The following is a 22,267-nucleotide window of genomic DNA, read 5'->3' on the forward strand; positions in this document are numbered from 1 at the left end:
AAGACCGAGCAGCTTTAGTGCCGTTGATGACTTGCTTTGTGAATACATACACAATCGGAACAGCATTAAAGGAGCAGTGCTTGCCTGAAAAGTTACCGCTTTAGAAGATCTATTGTGTTCATTTACAATATAATGTTTATAACAACAATGTGAAACAGTGTAGCATGGACTCATTTTAGCCACTACAAGTTTATTCAACGTATTGTGAGAAACAACCCTCAACGTAAATTGGACTTTGTCTGATTAATAAGGTGTTGACAATATTATGTTTCACCTATGTAAGCATGAGCATCGCTCTTGTAAAAAGGGACTTAATGCATGTACGTGAAGTGCCGTCCCTGATTAGCCTGTGCGGACACTTTCCGCCTAAACTGGATTTTCGCTAAGAAGAGACGTCATTTTAACTGAAAATACGCTACAAGCCGAAAATATCGTCACAGATAAGCTTGTGCGGACTGCACAGTCTAATCTGGACCGATACTTTAAACACATGCATTAAAGCCGGTTTTCCCGTGGCGAGGCTTAAATACTTACGGAACCACATATTCGACCATCTAATCTGGAAATTCTATGAACCTTCCGCATACAACAATAAATTGTTACAGACTAGAGACATTAACTAATTATCTGGCTAATTATACCTCCTAATTTGACACAATTATTGGTAATAAACCATAAGTACATGTAGTAAGCGACACAGTAAACCCCTCCCCTTTAGCGGGACATCTGTTACACAGGCTCACATGTATGTACGTATATAGTTGTCAATAGTCCTAGGGATTTGTTTGCCGGGACTTATCTTTCCATTATATATCATTAGATACACAGGCTGTTGTTGAGTCCGCCGTCATGCTGGGGGCTTCACGACACGAAAAATGAAACCCGAACGAGGCCGTTTCTAATTTGTGTTATTTAAAATCAAAACAAACGACGAGCAGTGCTCGTGAACAGTTGGATATTTATTTTTTTTTGCGTTTTAGTCTGTTTTGGACAATTAACCAGAAACTGTGGTGTATTTGTGTTAATCAACCCCAACTGGGACATCAACGCTACGAAACAGCATACAATTTTGTGTTACACATAAATATAATTAAAATGCGTTTTATTTTTCTGAATAAACATGTTTAATTTCGGCGAAAATATATATATATTGCTATAAAAAAGATACTTAATGAAAAAATTAAACCACGTTGATCTCTTATTTTTAAAATGTAACTACAAAATGTATATGGCACGAGGTAAAGGATATCATGGCATTTGAACAAGAGCGTAGGTGAGGGCAATGGCTGACAATCCCACTTTGTTCGCAAACAGCATAACATCAAATAAAGCAGTTGTTTTAATTAAATGCTTATTGGACTGTAAACGGAATTTAAACTTTGATCTCAACACAAATTAGAATAGTCTCTGCGAAAACTGAACTACAGCGATGCCAAGACTTTGTGCATTGCAGGTGTAGACAAATTAATATAACTATGTTCATCTAAAAGTAAAAAAAAATGGGAGAGACAATTTTTTATTTCCTGATCCTATGGTAGCGTGTCAGGGTGAACCGGAAGTAGAATGTACATCATGACGGACCCGGCGACGGACCCCAACATCGAGTACATTGTGATCACATTCTGGGACAAGGTCAGTAAACCACCTTGCATTTCCGGTGCATTCATTTTCATACTCTTACATTCTTAAATCTTATGTTATTCTTTATTTATTCATTGTATCTGGACAACTCATCTATCAATAATATTGACCAAAATACTGCCTTTATGTTATTTGAGATACACGTGGGGTCGGTTGATTCGGGCGCATACCAAATAATGAGGTCATCTAAAATTCACGTATGTTCCGTTTGGTTTCTTATTGGCCCCAAAACAATAATTCATATTTAAACAGAGTATTATTAAACAAATTGAGCCTCAGCCTAGAATAATGGGACTTAATCCATGCGCGTAAAGTGTCGTGCAAGATTAGCATGTGCAGTACGCAAAATAGTAATCAGGGACATTTTCCGCCTAAACTGGATTTTAGTTAAGAAGATAGCTCATTTAAGCGTAAAAATACAAAACAAGCGAAACGTGTCGCGGACTGTAGATGCAAATTTTGGACGAGATTTTTCGTACATGCATTATGCACCATTTGCTAGAGCGAGACTCAATAATTCAATTTCATATACCGTTTATAGGCAGGAGCTGGTTTAGGAAAATGTTCTGCCGTCTGTGGGCACACGAATATTAACCATTTCCAAAAAATGCACTTGCGAGTGTTTAGTTATAACTGAATCTGTGTATAAACGTTATTTTATCCCATTTTCACCGCGACATTGACGGTATAACACGTTGTGGAATATACTTGCTTGTATTCAACACTGTGGAATATACCTGTCGCGTGCACGGACTACTTTTTAAATGACGTCATGCGATATGCGCGTAAATTAGGTCGATATTGTTTGGTTCATTGATCGAATTTTAATGTGCATATTTTGCAGAAAAATATATATATTACATATTCGCCAAAAGAAATGTTTAAATAAAATATAAAATTACACGATTTTTGCTTTGTTATTTTTTTATTTATATTTACTTTACCACTGAATGATTTTTCATAAGAAACAAAGTCGACAAAACTTAAGCTTCAAAATTATACGACCTTCAACCTTAGTCATATGACATAATTTTTCGCCATCCGTATAATGAATCAGCTGATTGATGGCGTCATAAAATGACATACTTATTGCGTCGTTTTCCCCATTTTTTTGACGATTTATTATAAACGCGACTTATTTCACATGTTTTCTACATGAACTGTATGTCGACATATCTGAATTGTCAATTGATCACATTTTCCTTATTTCGTGCAATGTGCATTGTTTATAACCAAAGCATATACTGTTGACATTTAACTTAAATATTAAGAATGTACAACAAGCCATACACATATCGCACAGTTCATGAATAATCTGCTATGTTTGCTCTCCTATTGAATTCACGTTAGGCATAGAGCTGTGTAAAGTATAAGATGGTAAAAATAGCACCACACTGGAATTGGGAACGTCCCATTTTGTACACGGGTATTTTCAACTCATTTATTTGTTGTGTACTGGAATGTTTTCCATTCTTTGTGTATTTATATATTAAATAATTTTCTCGTACAATAAGGGCATTTACCATAAATAAATAAAACATTGTGCAAGTTTTAACATTTAACATAATTATGTTTGTATGCAAAAATCTGCAAATGCAACCGAGTTTACCAACGGCTATTATTAGATAAACTGCTCCGGTTCATTTGAACAGCAGTAATTAGAGTACATGACGTAGCGTGTGACGAAGAAGAAAGTTTATCGCGTTCATAAACTCGTTTGAATAAAGTGATAGAATGGCATAAGGGTCTTTATTTAACTATGCTAAAATAATTATTAAAGACCCTAGATGCCAAATCGTCAATTATTGAGTTAAATGGATTATTAGATGGATTTAAAAGGATAATTAAAGGTAAGATACTAGTTCTTACGTGTTTTGATTTTTGTTTGTACTTTTGTCGTTCCCTGTTCTCGGGGAAATGATTTTAACCACAGGTGGTTAGCGTGTGGCTATGATATTAATTAGTGAAAACATCATTTTGAATGATAAATAATCATATTATAACGAAAAATTAACTTTTCTGAAAAAAAAAATTTCACTATCAAATATATATATAACAAGGTATGCAACTCAAAATCACCCCAAAACGGGGTGCATCGCTTTGAACAGCCATATCTTCATCAATTGTGCAGCGATTTTCACGATCTCGGTCTTATTCAACGCAGAAATGAATTTCCTTTCTGGAAATGTATATGTCTTGCAAAATTTTTAAAAATGCTGGGTCAACTTTTAAGAAATAACACGATACACAACACGCATGACCCAGTTGACAGTGATCATGTATTCTTTATGAATGAAATCTCCAGTCGTAAAGACACACCTCCGCATTGGACCAATGAAATCACTCGTATGTTTAAAATGTCAGTTAGTTGAAATGTATGTAAACAAAGGTTTCAAACGGCGCTGGACAGTTAGTCTTGATGCAGAATGTAACGACAAGAACGGTAATAATGTTTTTTCATACGTTTTATTGAATTCTGGTATCGAACTACATGAACTTTGTAGGGAAGTTGCCCTTTACTCCGTGAAGATTTCAGTCTTAAAGACAGCATGATCACTGTCAACTGGGTCATGCGTGTTGTGTATCGTGTTATTTCTTAAAAGTTGACCCAGCATTTGTTAAAATATTGCAAGACATATACATTTCCAGAAAGGAAATTCATTTCTGCGTTGAATAAGACCGAGATCGTGAAAATCGCTGCAAAATTTATGAAGATATGGCTGTTCAAAGCGATGCACCCCGTTTTGGGCTGATTTTGAGTTGCATACCTTGTTATATATATATATTTGATAGTGAAATATTTTTTTTTTCAGAAAAGTTAATTTTTCGTTATAATATGATTATTTATCATTCAAAATGATGTTTTCACTAATTAATATCATAGCCACACGCTAACCACCTGTGATTTTAACATGGGCGCCATTGATGCATCGAATCACACACGGCATACCCATAACATTATATAAAAAACACGTTCTGCGCGTCCTTAAATTCGTCGTCCGAAGTCGGAAAACGTATTGCCCTGTATATTTTGTCAAATAAAGTGTCAGTCGCTGCAATTGTCTGTTTACTCGTCAAAATTGTCAAGGTCTTCGATAGCTAAAGAAACTTCAGCGTACATTTTATTTAGTATTGACAACCTGTACAAAGTCGCGCCAGTCAAAAATCATAAAAAGCGACATTTAAAGTTATGGTAGCCAGAATTAGATCGTCGATGGTGTACATGTATGTTGACATCGACAGCATTTTGTCAGGAGCAATCGCCGCCATATTGGATTTTGATCATTTTCTTTCGAAAATAAAATGAATTATAGTAAAGTAAAATCTTCTTTTCGCGGTCGTAATGTGTTAAAATGTGCATACTGCGTAAAATTGAATGTAGGCATATGGTGATATTTTTACTTGTTTTACAGTTTGTGTGTGAATTTTTTAAAGACTATTTTGCGTACCAGAACAAATACATGTAGGCCTATATCACTACGCATGGTTACATGTGTTAGATTTTAAGCGCTTTTATGACTGAATTAAAATTATTGTTAAGGTTATTAGATCTATTTATGTTGAATGTCACGTTGAAAAAATCAAATGGGATAAATAGAATACTAGGATTAGCGTTGAATACAGAGAAGTTTATGTTGCTCGGCTCGAACACCGAAAGCGCTCGCCAAGGCTCGCGCTTCCGGCGTTCTAAGCCTCGCAACATAAACTTCTCTGTATTTAACACTAACCTAGTATTCTCTATACCACAGACTATCTATCCAAATGACGTCCATAAAAATGCAAAAAAATAAATAAATAAAATTACAAGCATAATATACGTACGAAACAATTCAGTGTGAACGATACTTGTATATGGAACTACACAATGTATACTTTGTTGCAAAGAATTAGCATGTATACACTAACAACAGCTGGCTTTGATTTTATATGCAAGGTAACGGGGTCTATAAAACGTGTTATTAACCTTTACAATTATCTCAAACTGTTGTTATATATTTAATTTTAGTAATATCTATGTAACACTTAACTAACAGTAACTTAAATATTTTATTACTTATTAATTATATTATTGTAAAATATACTGAAATATACTATATTTTGAACCATAATTAATTATGTGTGGCATCGTTTTCCAGATAGATACGACACAAATAACATATACCAATCAGGGCTTTTCATCCTTATATAACAGAGGCCGATATTCGGCTCCTTCCCAATTCTAAAAAGCCTTATTTTTTCCCAACTCTGGCTGAAAGACTTCCCAAAAAAAACGATTGAAATTCCCCTGAAAATCAAAAAAATAAACACAGCGGATAGTGTTTTGTAGCCAAGTTACTATTCGGTATAGTTTTACTGGTCTTGTAGATGATTGTAATTTCATTGAAAGCTTCCACGAGCGATAAACAAAGATGAAGGTTTATTTTGCGTAATTGTTGTCTGGTATCGATTTTTTCGCTACCAGTTCAGTTCAGGTATTTCCCCACTACCGCTGAGCCGAATTTTAATTGTATTTGTGTACCAGTCTAGAACAGAATATTGCGTAGTACGGGTTTTATTGTCGGTTTTTGCACGAGGGCCGCAAGGGAGGTCACCAGTGTCATCGCTGAATTTTCAGTTTGAAAATGTCACATAATGGTAAATATTACCTAAAATCAGTTAAGAAACGAAAGCTCCTGGACTCTAAAGAAGTTTATCTGTTTGAAAATATAGCTGGCCAATCTTTGAAAAGAACATTTCCAGGTCATTAATTCATAACAAAAATAAAGTTCAAACCATTATTGTGACTGTTTAAAATTGATTAAATGATTTACCTGTGATGAAATGCTTTAAAAGTTTTTTTCCCAAAATGGCCATTTATCGCGCTTAAATTTCCCAATTTGCAAGGCTAGGGCTTCTTCCCAATTTCCAGATGAAAAGCCCTGACCAACTAGATATTACACATCAATTAACCCCTAACCCTAACCCTACCTCTAACCCTAACCCATATCCTAACCCTACCCCTTACCCTTACCCTTCGTGGGCGGAGTTAACACCGCATTTTCAATTGTGCAATATTTCTTTGGGTGTTAATTTATTTGGCATACAATGTTCTCGCATAATCATTGGCAAGCATTGGAATAACTGATTGAGTATAGCACTGTCTACCGATACTCTTTCATCACTAAAATAAAACTCAAGTAAGATTATTTAAAATCAATATGAACACGTGTTGTTTATTACAAATTCATTAACATTGATATCTTATTTATAATTTACAAGTTGGTTTCCGTGAATAACTAATCTTAAGCTTTCAAGCGATAAAACACGGGGAAGTATACGGTCGTTTATTCCCGATAAAACACGGGGAAGTATTTGGTCGTTTATTCCCGATAAAACACGGGGAAGTATACGGTCGTTTATTCCCGTTGCAAATATTAATGTGCGACATTATGTATAGTTTATTTTTGGTCAGACGTCTGTTCGACGAATTTAAGGGTCGTGATGTTTTAAGGGACGACCGAACAATCTTAGGTCTGAGACTAACGTTATAGATCATGGGGGAAAATCGAAAACTATTTAGTTCAAAGTCTTTAGTATTTTAAAAAGACATTAATTGTTTTCATTTAACATGTAATTTTATTAAAACGCATGATTTAATATGATGTAATAATTACATTTTATTTTCGGTCAATGTCGCGTGCTGAGATGATGGATTATTATTCATCTGTGAATCACGTGATCTCTCATATTAACTGCTTGCGTTTGCAAGGCTGCTTACTGTTTTAGTTTAGCTTGATTGGTCATCGTCTGATCGGGTATTTCTTTTAAGTACCCCGGGTACTCTTAAGTATACTAAAACGTACCCCGGGTACGGAAGATAAACTTAAACGTACCCGAGAATACGAATGCTAAATTGGTCGTTGTTGGCTCATATTTTTTTTAATTAACTATGTTCATATTGCTGTAAATATTCTGTAAATGTTCTCTATTTAACGAAACTTACGCTCAAAATAGCATGTAAGGCAGGTTCTGTTGAAAGAGAATTTCGTTCCGTAATGTTTCGTTATTGTTAACGACATTGGATTTTTGGCGTGAATAAATCTCGGATACAGTCAATAATGGCCGGATACGTTTAAATGTATATATATATTTCTTAGCCGGGGTGCATTGTAGTATACTTAAGAGTACCTGGGAACCTTGAAGTAGTACCAGAGCCTACAATTACCAATCGAGCCTTAGTTTAATATGATCTTCTCAAAACCGTAGTGAGTAACTACAGCCATCCACCAAAACACATTCACGTCGAGGGTTGAGTATGAACTGTTGTATCTGTTCAACATCGTTCCGTGAGAAACAATTGTTTTTTATTATCCCGCATTTGCGCAGAGAAAGAAGTTCCGCGTGATTCGTCGTACTAATTTCTCTACGCATTCTTTGAGTCACTTGATTTCTCATTTCAGGTCGCTTTCGTCTGGAAGGATGCGGAACTACGTTTCTCCTCACTAAAGCGTACATCTACTTACTATGTTAGTCATGTGATCCATTGTTTCAGGTTGCAATCGTGTGTGGAGCTGCTGGACTATTTTTCGTGCTTCTGACGTGTATGCTTTGTACTCTGTGTCCAGAGTGCTTCTGTCCCTGCTATGCCGACAAAAAAAACAAGAAACTCCGCCGGGATGTTACTCGCGGTGAGTTGTTTCCTCCAAACAAACATATGCATGTACATTTTCGTTTATGTTTCTAAGATCAATTATTCGACGTCATTCATTGCATTCTCGAGGAGTTTTTCCCTTACGACTATGGACTATGAAATAAACTTTTTCTTTAAAACGCATGTTTTCATCGCATAAAATTCAACAGTAATATTTGCTTTTTTAACACGCGTTACGCCAAGCGATATGAAACACATAATTTTAACATTTATTTATATTATACAAATAAAGATTTAGGCCATTATCTAAATATAACTCTTTCAGTGCTGGAACCGAATTTTGAAGGCCTTCGCAAACAGTTTGGAAAACGTGGCGTCTCATCAGGATTCAAACTGTTTGCTATTCTGATAGTATTCTTTGAAAAATATCGAAGAAAATTCTTATTTTAGAAATTCAGCAGACATTATTTTAGCAGACGACAAATTTCCCAGCATGCAAAGGGTATAACACTGAATTTCGTCTCACCATTCACATTTTAGCAGCGTCTCAAAGGTCGACCTCTAGCAGAGGAAGTTACGGGTCAACGGAATCCGACTTTGTGTACGGTCCCTCTGACGTCACTGATAGCGGACCAATCAAATGGACGCCACTTGACGTCATCAGAGAGCAGGCCGGTGATTGGTCATCTGATGCGAGCAGTGGCCAGGATGTGATATTATTAGATAAAGTAAGTCAGAGGAAGTCTTTAAAGCGTTCGTTCGGCTAGCGCAGTGTTCTTAACACCCACTTCTCACCTAAGAGACCTAGGCTCAATGCCCGTTACCCGCAGCATGCGAGTATATGGTTGGTGTTAACTTACCGGACATGTACGGTTTCTTCCGGGAACCCCGGCTTCCTCCCACACGCCATGACCACACCAAAATTCAGAATATTTAAATAACAACTAATGAGCTGGCGATTGCAGCTATAATTCGAAATTCGTCCTAAAGTTCGTGCGTCTAATAAGTCAATTAAGGACGCAGGAACCTCATACAACTTCGAAACACTCACACATTAGTGCGAAACTGTTTGGGTTTTGCAGTAACTTTGAACCGCTTACCAAGCAGGTGAGTGTTTTTTTTTATATATGAGTCGTGTTCTGAGAAAACGGGGCTTAATGCATGTGCGTAAAGTGTCGTTCCAGATTAGCCTGTGCAGTCCGCACAGGCTAATCAGGAACAAAACTTTCCGCTTTTAAGACATTTTTCGTTTAAATGAAGTCTCTTCTTAGCAAAAATCTAATTAAGGCGAAAAGTGTCGTCCGTGATTAGCCTGTGTTGACTGCACAGGCTAATCTGGGACGACACTTTACGCACATGCATTAAGCCCAGTTTTCTCAGAACACGACTCATAATATCCGGGTCCCACTGAGCGGCGTTGTACATTTAAACACAAATTGACAAAGCACGATCAAATTCCAGTTTATGTCGTTGTTATGCGCTTAAAAAGCTCGTTAAAGTTATTGAATTCTGTTCAATAATATGTGGATGTACACTGATACACTCATGGTTGGCACACACGTGCGTGTTATACAAAATATACAACCGGAATTTGGTACAAATATGTATAAACTTGCTAGCAAGGATGAAATGTAATGCGATTTAACACAAGTATGTCATACAGTATTGTATCTAAAGGACCAAACTGGAAATAAGGGTTTAATTGCAAACCCTTTATTGTGCAATCCTTAACGTATAATGTTGATTGACATGGCTTTGTTTATACATGCAGGTTCTTTTTATTATTTGTTGTGTCAAGTTGCCATGTAAATCTATGCATTTAATGTTAAAATAAATATATCTATCTATAACGAAAAGGGTTTTATTTAAGGCCACTCATAACGGGCCCGCTAAGATATTTTACGAATGTATGTGATGTCAAGCTTTCATGCATGTATAAAGCATGTATTAGTCACACATACATTATAACTGCCTCTATTCAGAATAATGGGATTTCTTGCTTGCTATTGATTGCAACGACATCTGCTTCGAAACTGCTGATAGTTCACAAAGCACAGAGTATACATCAATACACATATCTACATATACATCTTTGGATAAACTGCGATCAGCTGTTGCTTGTATTCCATGGATATCTTCACATACCCCCCCCCCCCCCCCCCCCCTGCTACCTTTCTACAGGAAATAAGTGTAACCTTACCTACATGCCAGAAAATCAATAAGTCAGTTATATTTAATGAATCAGGGCTAATGTATTGTTTTTATTGCCATACAAATCTTTGCACTCTATGACATGTGAGCCGGTAGCTGTTTTCTGTAAAAAAAATATTATACAACCTTCGAACTAAAACATGATATCATTCGCATTATCTCAGTAACTGATTTATCCCATACGATCAGCCCCAGTATATATAATTCTATGTTCCATGAAATTATACTATTATATAATTTACATTTGGTCACCAGGTCTCACGATACACATACAAGTATGTTTATTGTTTAATGGGACCTGTGAAACATGATAAAGACTTGTTCTGCTCTGTTCGGTTGTCATTAACCCTTTGCATGCTGGGAAATTTGTCGTCTGCTAAAATGTCGTCTGCTGAATTTCTAAAATTAGTATTTTCTTCGATTTTTTTAAAGAATACTATCAGAATAGCAAACAGTTTGGATCCTGATGAGACGCCACGTTTTGTGGCGTCCCATCTGGATCCAAACTGATTGCAAAAGCCTTCAAAATTCGGTTTTAGCACTGAAAGAGTTAAGTTATCCTTTTTGGAGCGATACTTATTTTCATCTTGTTATATGCGTGAGATTCTGAAAGCTCTCAAACCCTCTGGACAATGCTTTACATTGATCAATTCAAGTCGGTGATCCCAGTTTCAAAAATGTTATGATTATGGTTTTTAAAATAGTGGTTAAGAACAAGAATATTTCCCACATGACCGAGTTGTTCGAGTTTCTTTGTTTGCTCAATAAGGTTAGGTACATAAAGATCGATTTCCTATTGACACAATATATTAAACTGTTGTTTTTTTTTTGGAAATATTTAGCGCACTTCTCAAGTGGCTTATTTTGAAGCCGTTTTTATCATGGCAATAGTCTGTATATCTGATACCCAATTGGGCGAATAGGCGGGGTTACAAATCCGTAGCCTTGCAAAGAACAAAGAAAGTCGCGCAATCCACTATGCTAATTTTTGTGTGAAATATGATGAAATATAACCTAATGGAGTTTGCTTAAGTATTCATTTGAAAAAACAAAGTGTGCGTAAAGAATATATTGATAAGTTTTTTTTTATAGTAATTATTATAATGCATGAATTAGAATAATTGAATGCACTTTCTAATAGAATATCTGTGGATTAAAATTAGAAATTAAATACTATTTTAAACGAAGCACATGTTACACTGACTAATATTGATTAATTCTTTATGACAAATGACAACAATATCCTCGTGAGGAGGCAACCTGACATCTGTACATACAACGGACATTTAATTGAGATTTGAACAGCTGTTTTTGCGTCAAAATCTTTGTTATGGTTTCAATATAGAAACACGTTAAACTGGATCTCAGCATTTAACCATAAAAGTGAACAATCAGAACAGTTCCCGTAAATCTTACTTGATGAGTTTCTTCGATCGAGTATCGATCGATTATGCACCTAAGATGTAGAAACAAATGTTTGTGCTTGTATTTAGTAGTTTATGATGTCCTTCTGTGTATGATACTGAATTATGTGCAGACCAGGAGGGTGCCGCAGCACTCTTAACGAATAAACCTTTAAAGCCCCGCCCAAGGTGGGACGAATTTTGAATTACAGCTTAAGTTTGCAGCTTTTTTGTTGAACTCAAAGGTTTGAAAGTTTGAAGTGGCCTGGTGCACCGGTAGAAAGGGAGATTGGAACCGGAAAATACTCATCTACAGTTCAAAATTACCTTCCTTTAATGGCCCCAGAAACGGCCCTCATACATGCACATGCGCACATCAAAATCATGTTTTGCTTACATTCGCTGGTAGATGACAAACTCCGGATGTATTAATACATTTTTCATGCGATATTCCTTAGTATTAAGGAAGTATTTCATGAAAAAAAACTTAATTACGTCTGAGAAATACTCGCTGACCAGTACACTTACAATTATTGTATACGGGGACTCATTAATGCAAATATACATATAGACATCTAACCATATATTTAGCGGTAGTAATAATCGTTTGAAGTCTGTCACGAATCCTGGCATATAGCCACGCTTTTTCGAGCAGCTGCTGTCCACGAAGTACAATTTTTTATTTAATTTTATTTCGTTTTGCTTTCGTGTACATTTATGTAATAAAGAGTATTGTAAGAAAAGTGCTTCGCGATAACAGATATTAAGGTCTTTCCTTGATTAGCCACACTATTGTGTTCATTAAAGTATGAAAACACAAAATTATCAATGACGCCCAAATCGCCAAGATCACACACACAATTGGGCTTATACCCTCATTTATAACAAGTACACAAAACGTTTAAAAGTTATTCCATGCCATCTATTAAATAATCTGATAGCTAGATTATTGTGATTCTTCATTAATTTATTTTAGAACAAGAAGAGAATTGCCGATTTACCCAACGGCGTGCACAACGGTGACGTCAACAAACACAGCGGATCCTCGCTTCAGAAGGGAAAAATAGATTTCGTCTTGAGTTACATACTGTCAGATGAGAAACTTATTGTGAAAATAATAGAAGTACAAGATCTTCAATTGGCCGATGGTGGCGAATTAGCCAGTCCATATGTGAAAATTCGAATTTACCGCTCGCCGAAAGCATTTTTCACTTTCCGGGAAGTCGTGAGAGCTGATGCAGTAATTAGTAACCTGGAAACTGAGGTGAGAACCCGGATGAAGCGTCCCGGTGACGTCATGACGTACAAAGAGTCATTCGAGATTGCTCTCGAAGCCGAGGCCTTGAGATTCACCACAGTCCGTCTGCTGCTTTGCGACATGGACAAGCTCTCGCGTCACGTGACCCTAGGCGAGACTTCAGTAATTTTGAAGAAGGAGAAGTTGCATACTGTTCACGAATTAGCGTATTCGAAAGACTTAATGACACCTGTTAAGGTATGACCGATATCTATTAATATGTTTGCTTCTTTATATCGTTCAATGATTTTTGTGTGATAACAACGACTGGTAACGACGTGACATCGGAAATTTGCCAAAAATTTATTAAAAAAATATCAGCGTTACTTCATATGTTGATAGTTTCATCCAATACACAACTTAAGTGTTCATTAAAAATTATCAAATTTTAATTATAGAGACATCCACATTAATTTTAGAAGCATTCGTTTACAGTGTAGAAGCATATTTGGTGCGAATTGGTTAAAAATATCCGACTTTAAGGAAGAATGCTCGAACATTTGCCGAACATATACATATATATATATATATATATATATATATATATATATATATATATATATATATATATATATATATATATATATATATATACATATATATATATATATATATATATATATATATATATATATATATATATATATATATATATATTTAAAGTTCTTTAAATACACTCAGCAATTGAGGCAAGCTGTTTTCAAAATTCGTAAAAAAGGATAGAATATATGGGGCGTGCACTGAATTCTAACGTTCAGACTGACGGTCGTAGTGACGATCGGAAAGTTCATAGTTTTTATTGATAATATGTTTCTTCAAACTTCAGTGGACCTTTTACATAACTTTCGACGCCATTAAAACGCATGAGCATAATAAAATCCATGTGCCCATTCAAACTCTTCCAGTTGTCCATTTTTTGTACATAATAAGCAAACACTTTGGGCAACTTGAATGGCTTTTGGAAATAAAGCGATTATTTCCATACGTTTTAGACAACTTGAAGACTTTATATTGGTACATGGACTTTAAAATGTGTTTTAAAAATTTCAATACTTTTGTGACAAATAAATATGGAAAAACTCGCCTTTTTGCAGGAGCCCGTTGGTCGGGTCACGGTGGGGCTCAGCTACCTCCCGACCTCCGAGAAGCTCTATCTGACCCTAGAGTGCCTGCAGGACCTGAAGATCATGGACAAGGTCACCGGGGCCACAGGTCAGAGGTCACTTTTGAATTCAACAACCAGCATTTATAAATATGCAAACGAATAAAAACGAGTCAAACATAGAAATTGTGCGTAGGGACGTAGTCTTTGTAAATTACAGTTTGTCACGTACATGTTTTCTCAACAAATAATCTCAACAATATCATGTAGTTGTATACAAATATGGTAAAATACAAATAACAGACCACAATCAAGGATTAATAATGTTAACGATTGTTGAATACCAGCTCATGCGTTCAAGTCATGGTTGTATTAGTTGAGTCGCGTTCTGAGAAAACTGGGCTTAATACATGTGCGTAAAGTGTCGTTCCAGATTAACCTGTGCAGTCCGCACAGGCTCATCAGGGACGACACTTTCCGCCTTAACTGGATTTTCGTGTAGAAGAGTCCCTGATTAGCCTTTGTGGACTGCACATGCAGTATTGCCAGTTTTCTCAGAGCAAGACTCATTTAAGCTTTGGTCCCAAATAACAATTATTGTGGTAAATATAGTTTGATACTGTTAAACAGTTTGTGAAAATGGACACGTGCATACACGATCCTTTGCACACTGTTCATACAATAAGCTTTATATTGAAATTGTCCCTGTTCATTTTTGACGTGTAAAGCAACATTCTAGGTGAGAACAACTTTGTTTGCGTATTGTCACAAGAAGGCAATATTTCGATAACGTGACAATAAGATGACGATACCACGACACAACGACAATACGATGATGAGAACGCGACTTCACGATGACGACACCATGAAGTTATTTGGACAACGAGCTTTCGGGCTTCATTTTTTCATCGTCATAGTGTCGTGCTGTTACGTTATCGTCATCGTTCAGCCGTGACTCAAAGAAATCCCCATCGCACTGTCGAGTACCGTAATTACTCTATGTTTTCGGACACTCTAAGTTTTCGGACACCCCTGTATTTAGCAAAAATAATTATTTTCCGTGACTCTTAATTTTCGGACACACGAGTTTTCGTCCATAATTAATGTCTCTAAGTTTTCGGACAGTATATTTTACAGCCCTATTTTACTAAATTTCGGTCCTGTTTTCGATATCTTATGACACTTCGATCATGGGGTTTTACAACCAGATTAACATCATCAAATATGGCAGGTGCATGCCTGAGGGCAACGGACCATTACATTTGCGTTATTGGGTAAATAACCTTGTAAACCGGTATTAAACAATGGTTTCGCCCGATAGCATAAGCGTTATGACAATTACCAGGGGTAGTGTCAATTAACAGTTCAATTATCTACCGCAATGTTACGACCCCTTCTCAGTAAAATAACTTTGACAAATACTAAACGCTTCTAAGTGTGATGCACCCTATTGTATGTTTTACGAACAATGGAAGGTATTAGACAACAACTATCGGAAATGAACAAACGAAGAATTCATAGTTTGCTTTTTTTATTGCTTTAATTACAGGTTCATACTAGTGAGTATCGGTACATCACATGCTCATTTCTGAACTCGTTGGTCAAAGTACAACCTTGTTGTAACTTTCTGTTAAATAAATTAAGCATTTAAAATGATTTAAAATGCAGTGCAAACATATATAACTGTAATTTTTACTATACGGCATGGTATTTTACAAGCGCGTTCTATTACCGGTAGTCATTGATACAATTGACGCTATTTTCGGACACTTCAATTTTCGACTCTAAGTTTTCGGACACCTGTATTTTGTGAATATTTTTCGTATCTAAGTTTTCGGACAAGATAAAAATTAATTATTTTTAAGCGTCCGAAAACATAGAGTTATTACGGTATTCACTTTAAAATCAACCAATGCCTTCGGAGTTTCGTCTTCCATATTTGGCTAGTCGTAGCATCACGTATCCGTTTCCCTTTTAATAACCAGCATGATTTGTTTTAAGTATCATAAAAACCCAAAATCAACGAATATTTCGAAAAATATTTTGTAAAACAAAGCTAGCCCATAAAAAATCAGTTTTTCTTATAACAATAGCCTAAATTTCAATTCTAGATGTAGTATGGTAACTAAGATTTAACGAGATGCAAAATGCTCGTTTTAATTTTTTTTTGCGAAATATACATTATTCTGTGTTAATTTCCCGCCACGATATCCGAACAGTTACGAGCGAACGCGAAACTGGCTTCGGGCAGCGTCGGAAGAACGACGTTTTCATGAGATTTACGTCGTGCTCCCGAAGCTGCCCGCAGCCGATCTCGTAGTCGGAATAAATTGTGACACAACAAATAAAATCGAATATTTTGTATCGCGTTAAATCCTTGTTACAAGACCACATCTAGCGTTGAAATTTTGACTATTTTTATATGGAACATTATTATGTATGTGTAAACTTTATTTTTATACGCCCGTATAAAATACGGGACGTATTATGTGAAACCCCTTGGCGGCGGGCGGGCGGGCGGCGGGCGGGCGGGCGGCGGGCGGCGGGCGGCGGGCGGAAGGCATCACTTTGTCCGGACTCTAATTCAAATTGTATTCATCCGATCTTCACCAAACTTGGTCAGCAGTTGCATCTAGTTGATATCTAGGCCAAGTTCGAATATGGGTCATGCCGGGTCAAAAACTAGGTCATAGGGTCAATAAGTGCATTTTCAAAGGGGCCACTTTGTCCGGACTCTATTTCAAATTGTATTCATCCGATCTTCACCAAACTTGGTCAGCAGTTGTATCTAGTTGATATCTAGGCCAAGTTCGAATATGGGTCATGCCGGGTCAAAAACTAGGTCATAGGGTCAATAAGTGCATTTTCAAAGGGGCCACTTTGTCCGGACTCTATTTCAAATTGTATTCATCCGATCTTCACCAAACTTGGTCAGCAGTTGTATCTAGTTGATATCTAGGCCAAGTTCGAATATGGGTCATGCCGGGTCAAAAACTAGGTCATAGGGTCAATAAGTGCATTTTCAAAGGGGCCACTTTGTCCGGACTCTATTTCAAATTGTATTCATCCGATCTTCACCAAACTTGGTCAGCAGTTGTATCTAGTTGATATCTAGGCCAAGTTCGAATATGGGTCATGCCGGGTCAAAAACTAGGTCATAGGGTCAATAAGTGCATTTTCAAAGGGGCCACTTTGTCCGGACTCTATTTCAAATTGTATTCATCCGATCTTCACCAAACTTGGTCAGCAGTTGCATCTAGTTGATATATAGGCCAAGTTCGAATATGGGTCATGCCGGGTCAAAAACTAGGTCATAGGGTCAATTAGTGCATTTTCAACGGCGCCACTTTGTCCGGACTCTAATTCAAATTGTATTCATCCGATCTTCACCAAATTTGGTCAGAAAATGTGTCTAGATGATATGTAGGTCAAGTTCAAATATGGGTCATGCCGGGTCAAAAACTAGGTCACGAGGTTACTTAGTGCATTTCAAGCATTTAGCATGGTGTCCGCTCTCTAATTGAAGTAGTTTTCATCTGATCTTCACCTAATTTGGTCAGAAGTTGTGTCTAGATGATATGTAGGTCAAGTTCGAACATGGGTCATGCCGGGTCAAAAACGAGGTCACATAGTGCATTTCAAGCATTAAGCATGTTGTCCGCTCTTTAATTGAAGTAGTTTTCATCTGATCTTCACCAAATTTAGTCAGATGTTACATCTAAGTGATATCTAGGTCAAGTTCAAATATGGGTCATGCCGGGTCAATAACTAGGTCTTGAGGACACTTTCAAGCATTGAGCATGGTGTCCAAAACCTTCGAACGGGCGTATCTTGTGACAGTTTGGCACTCTTGTTTCGAAATAATTTACGAAATATTCATTGATTTTGAGTGTTTATGGCCTTTTTACAAACACAATATAAGAACCCTAAGTCAATTTTATTTTAATTGAGTTTTTTAAACGATCAATTAAGACGCGTGCGTCAAAATTTACCTGATATTTGTAGACGCCTGTGTCAAAATCTACCTGATTATTGTAGACGCTTGTGCCCGAATCTACTTGAATATTGTAGACGCTTGTGTCAAAATCTATCAGATAATGAAGACGGGTGTGTACCTGATAAATGTATTCGCTGGTGTCTACCTCTTCCCGATTTATTGTAGACGTTTGCGACAAAATCTTCATGTTATATAGACGCTTGTGTCAAAATCTACATGCTTTTTGTAGACGATTGCGTCAAAATGTACCTGCTAAGTTTAGACATTTGCGACAAAATCTTTATGTTATTATAGACGCTTGTGTCAAAATCTACTGGATTTTTGTAGACGCTTGCGTCAAAATGTACCTGATGAGTTTAGACGTTTGCGTCAAAATCACCCTATGATTATTGTAGACGCTTGAGTCAAAATCTTCCTGATTATTGCAGACGCTTGCGTCAAAATCTACCTGATGTACGAAGGAAAGCAACTAAAGCGAGTAAAGACCACGGTCCGGGCCGCCAGCATTAATCCAGTCTTCCACGAGAGTTTCTCTTTTGACGTCCCGAAATCCGAGATCGATAATGTATATTTCTCCATTCTGGTGTGTCATTACCACGCCGAGCAGAGGGGGACGAAAACCATTGGGCGAGTGTATCTGGGTACGAATTTCGGGAGCGAATCACGTGACTTGTGGAGTAACATGCTGCAGAATCCGCGCAAGAAGATCGTGAAATCGTTCGAAATAACCAATTGATGTGAAATTGACATTATGTGATATATTCATATAGTGTGAAAAAACAACTTCCTCCAAATAATTTTTTTTCATCGTTGCTTGTCAACCCTACAGTATAATACACAACTATTTATATTTAGATCTACCGGTGATTAGAGCGTGTTCGTGCTGTTAAGGCGTGTTGAGTGTCTACACTTTTTCATATTCCAGTAGTATAGTTATACGGGTTATTTATTGGTCAATGAAGTCAATGGGGCATTTTGATGGATAGAAATTACAGTGAATAACGTGGACGTGAAAGAGATAAATTGCTTGAATGAAAGGTGTATGTTGCAATTATTAACTAAGATTTGTGACGTTTTTTTTTATTGTATGAATTATGTTATGGCGATAAATTGAAATTGTGTCTATAATAGCAGGTATCTTGTTGAAATCTGCCAAATGTTGTATGTACATACTGTGGGTTTAAATTACACTAGTATAACATTGATCACCAACAATTGATTTCGTTCAAAATAGTGTTATCCTTTTATTATTCGAGCAATTATTGGGTGTTTAAGCCTTTGAGGAATTCTTTGGATAAAATGTATTTAATTTTAAAAGTTATTTTTTATAAGATAGTTTCAAATATTTAATGTTGTTATATATTTAGTTTTGACATTTTATCTTATTGCTGCCATGCTAATGTACAAATTATTGGATATTTATTTAAACCAATAATGGAACAATTTTTACTTTTCGTCCATTTTTCATTTTAGAAACATTTCTCGCGAATGAATACAAATATTGTTTTTGCTTATTTTCACATGCATTACAATGTTATTAATTTAGCGCGGCGATATATTATGAGAAATAAGCATACACTTTTGCAGCATTTTCCCTTATAACGAAATGTTTTCTTCAATAAGTAAACACGTGTCGCTAAGGTCGTCCGCAAAGATCAGAGGTCTGTGCAGAAATCTGTTGCTCTGTTAATGGTACAAAATCCAACTAAGTACATAGGTGCAATTAAACATGAATGCTGACTTCTTTATATAAATATTGGTTATAAACACATTCGGTTAGTTGAATTTAAATTGATTATATTACAAGATAAGTATTGATGCAAAGCATCAAAGGGCGTCGGGAATTTCAGTGTAAAAGGCACTCAATGAAGTTACATGGAACGATTTTTTTTCTACTGTAAATATTAATATATTGGCCGATTATTTTAAACAAAATAGAAAAAGATACTGGTATAACCATTATCTATGATGTTGTGTTATAACCCCCAAATAACCATTATTTATGATGTTGTGTTATAACTTCCAAATAACCATTATCTATGATTTTGTGTTGTAATCCCCAAATATTTTATAGTTTATTTTATTTACATTGGTTTCCTTTTTTTACTGGTTTCCGTGCGCAGTTTTCATTAATGGAACAGAACTGTGTAGGTTTTAAAAATCTGCTTCATCTTGTAAGCGTAATATCATATTTTTCTCAACTTCAAGGGGAGATGATTCTGAACGTATTCTTACGTTGCTCATTTACGATAGGGGTTTAGTACTCATTGATATGACAACACTGTAAAAGTTTGAAAAAAAATTGAATGAAAACTGTCAATTGTATAAAGAAGCTGCATTTCGCAATACTTTTAAATTCAGTAAAAGATAATAGATTAATTGCTGTGATATTCATCATTTTCAATAGGGTTCGAGTAATACTGATATAAAAATAGTTAACAAGTTTGGAAAGATTCAGACGAAAGCTGTAAAATCTTTTAAACAAGTGGAAATTGTTTATTTTGTCAAATTTAATAGAAAAAAAATCTGGACTTATTGTCCCGATGTTTCTCATTTAAAATGAGGTAAAAATGCTCATTGATATGAAGACACTGTAAGTTTGGAAAGAATCTGATGAAAAATGTTGACATAATCACCTAACCAAGCAGTTTTTCACTTTTATTTTTAAATTCAAAGAGACATAATTCTGGACTTATGGTCCGATATTGCTCATATAGAGTTTGGGTTGGGTCCTCATTGATAAAAAAAAACCTGTGAAAGTTTGGGAACAATCGGATGAAAATTTTGGACTTCGAACAAGGATTTCAAAATTTCTCATCTTCTAAGGAAGATAACTATGGACGTAATGGTTGGATAATGCTAAAGGGCCAATACAACATGGATAGTAATACGTGTCGCGCTTCGCGCTCTATATGTGGTTCTTAAAAAAACACTCCGAGGAGTGTTTGACTCTAGGGAAACGGGTTGCCGGGACACAGGTCCTCCTGGATAAGCGGCTGCTTCTTTTATCGCAACTCGTTGTTGCAATCAATAATACGTGTCGCGCTTCGCGCTCTATATGTGGTAGGGATAGGCCTATGATAGAAAACCATAAACATACATGGATAATAAATGTGTTGTTTGCATTTATTGGTTAATATAAAAACAAGTGTATTTTTTATAAGATATATAAGTGATGTAAGAAACTTTAATTAACGTTGTCACCATGTTGCATCCATTAATTAAAAAAAATGTCCAATTGTAGTAAAATGGATTTTAAAATGTCTACATAAAATAAAGCTTTATTATATTTATTAACCTGACTGAAAAAATTGTCAGCCGCCGAACTGTTCCGTTCGTTCATCATTAGATGACTGTTGCGTAAGCAACTTCAGTCAAACGCTCTCCCAACTGAGCTATTCCCCCTGACATTCTTTTATGTACTGCTATTTGATGAAGTAGTAGTGTATAGCGATCGTTATTATATGTCTATTAATAAACTAATACATTGTACGTTTTCGTACCACTACCTCTTCCAATAAACTTGCTTGCGCGATAGGTCGTCAAATATCGTATTACATTGATTCTTCACTTAATAAGCAAATTAGAAAAACCATATATATTTTGATTATGTTTTGTTTTTATATAAAACATCATTTGTTTTTATACAAAACCAGAAAGTTTCGCGTATTTGCCCATTCCCTGTGATCTTTCCCCTGTGATCAGTTGTGGATCAGTTATTAATTAAAACAATTAGCTTTACATTATTGGCAATAATTTGTAATAAATGTAATAGGCACAAATGCAGTACTTATTGACACTAATTTACACAAAACATCACCACTATGCAAGATATTCTTAAAACAAAAATATATACATTGATCCGTAAAATAACTTCTACTCCCATAAGCGAAAAACAAATGCATTACATACTAGTCGCCGCCCTCCAGGGCGACGCCAATCAGACACTATTCGATTAAACATTGATGCTTTTGTATACCTATTG

At 35.9% G+C, this 22,267-nt stretch overlaps 1 protein-coding gene and 1 long non-coding RNA gene across 2 annotated transcripts in view; both read left to right on the plus strand.

Moving 5' to 3' along the window:
- LOC127831640 (uncharacterized) overlaps window positions 1-22,267 on the plus strand; it is a 228,176-nt gene that overhangs the window by 76,527 nt on the left and 129,382 nt on the right. The window lies entirely within an intron of this gene.
- Window positions 792-21,874, plus strand: LOC127831634 (synaptotagmin-B-like). Its single transcript, XM_052356618.1, has 6 exons — window positions 792-1,632; window positions 8,174-8,309; window positions 8,813-9,000; window positions 12,863-13,381; window positions 14,278-14,395; window positions 18,711-21,874. Exons 1-6 carry the CDS (start codon window positions 1,564-1,566, stop codon window positions 19,016-19,018), a joined length of 1,338 nt encoding a protein of 445 aa, XP_052212578.1. The 5' UTR covers window positions 792-1,563; the 3' UTR covers window positions 19,019-21,874.

The sequence above is a fragment of the Dreissena polymorpha genome, chromosome 5 (assembly GCF_020536995.1).
Source record: "Dreissena polymorpha isolate Duluth1 chromosome 5, UMN_Dpol_1.0, whole genome shotgun sequence".
NCBI classification, from domain to species: Eukaryota; Metazoa; Mollusca; class Bivalvia; order Myida; family Dreissenidae; genus Dreissena; species Dreissena polymorpha.

What these genes read in the sequence shown, in the direction of transcription:
- LOC127831634 (XM_052356618.1), top strand. Translation starts at nt 1,564, where the DNA reads ATGTACATCATGACGGACCCGGCGACGGACCCCAACATCGAGTACATT. An exon ending in ACTTAATGACACCTGTTAAG is followed by an intron (nt 13,382 to 14,277) that starts GTATGACCGATA and finishes GCCTTTTTGCAG; the next exon opens with GAGCCCGTTGGTCGGGTCAC. An exon ending in CAAGGTCACCGGGGCCACAG is followed by an intron (nt 14,396 to 18,710) that starts GTCAGAGGTCAC and finishes TGATTATTGCAG; the next exon opens with ACGCTTGCGTCAAAATCTAC.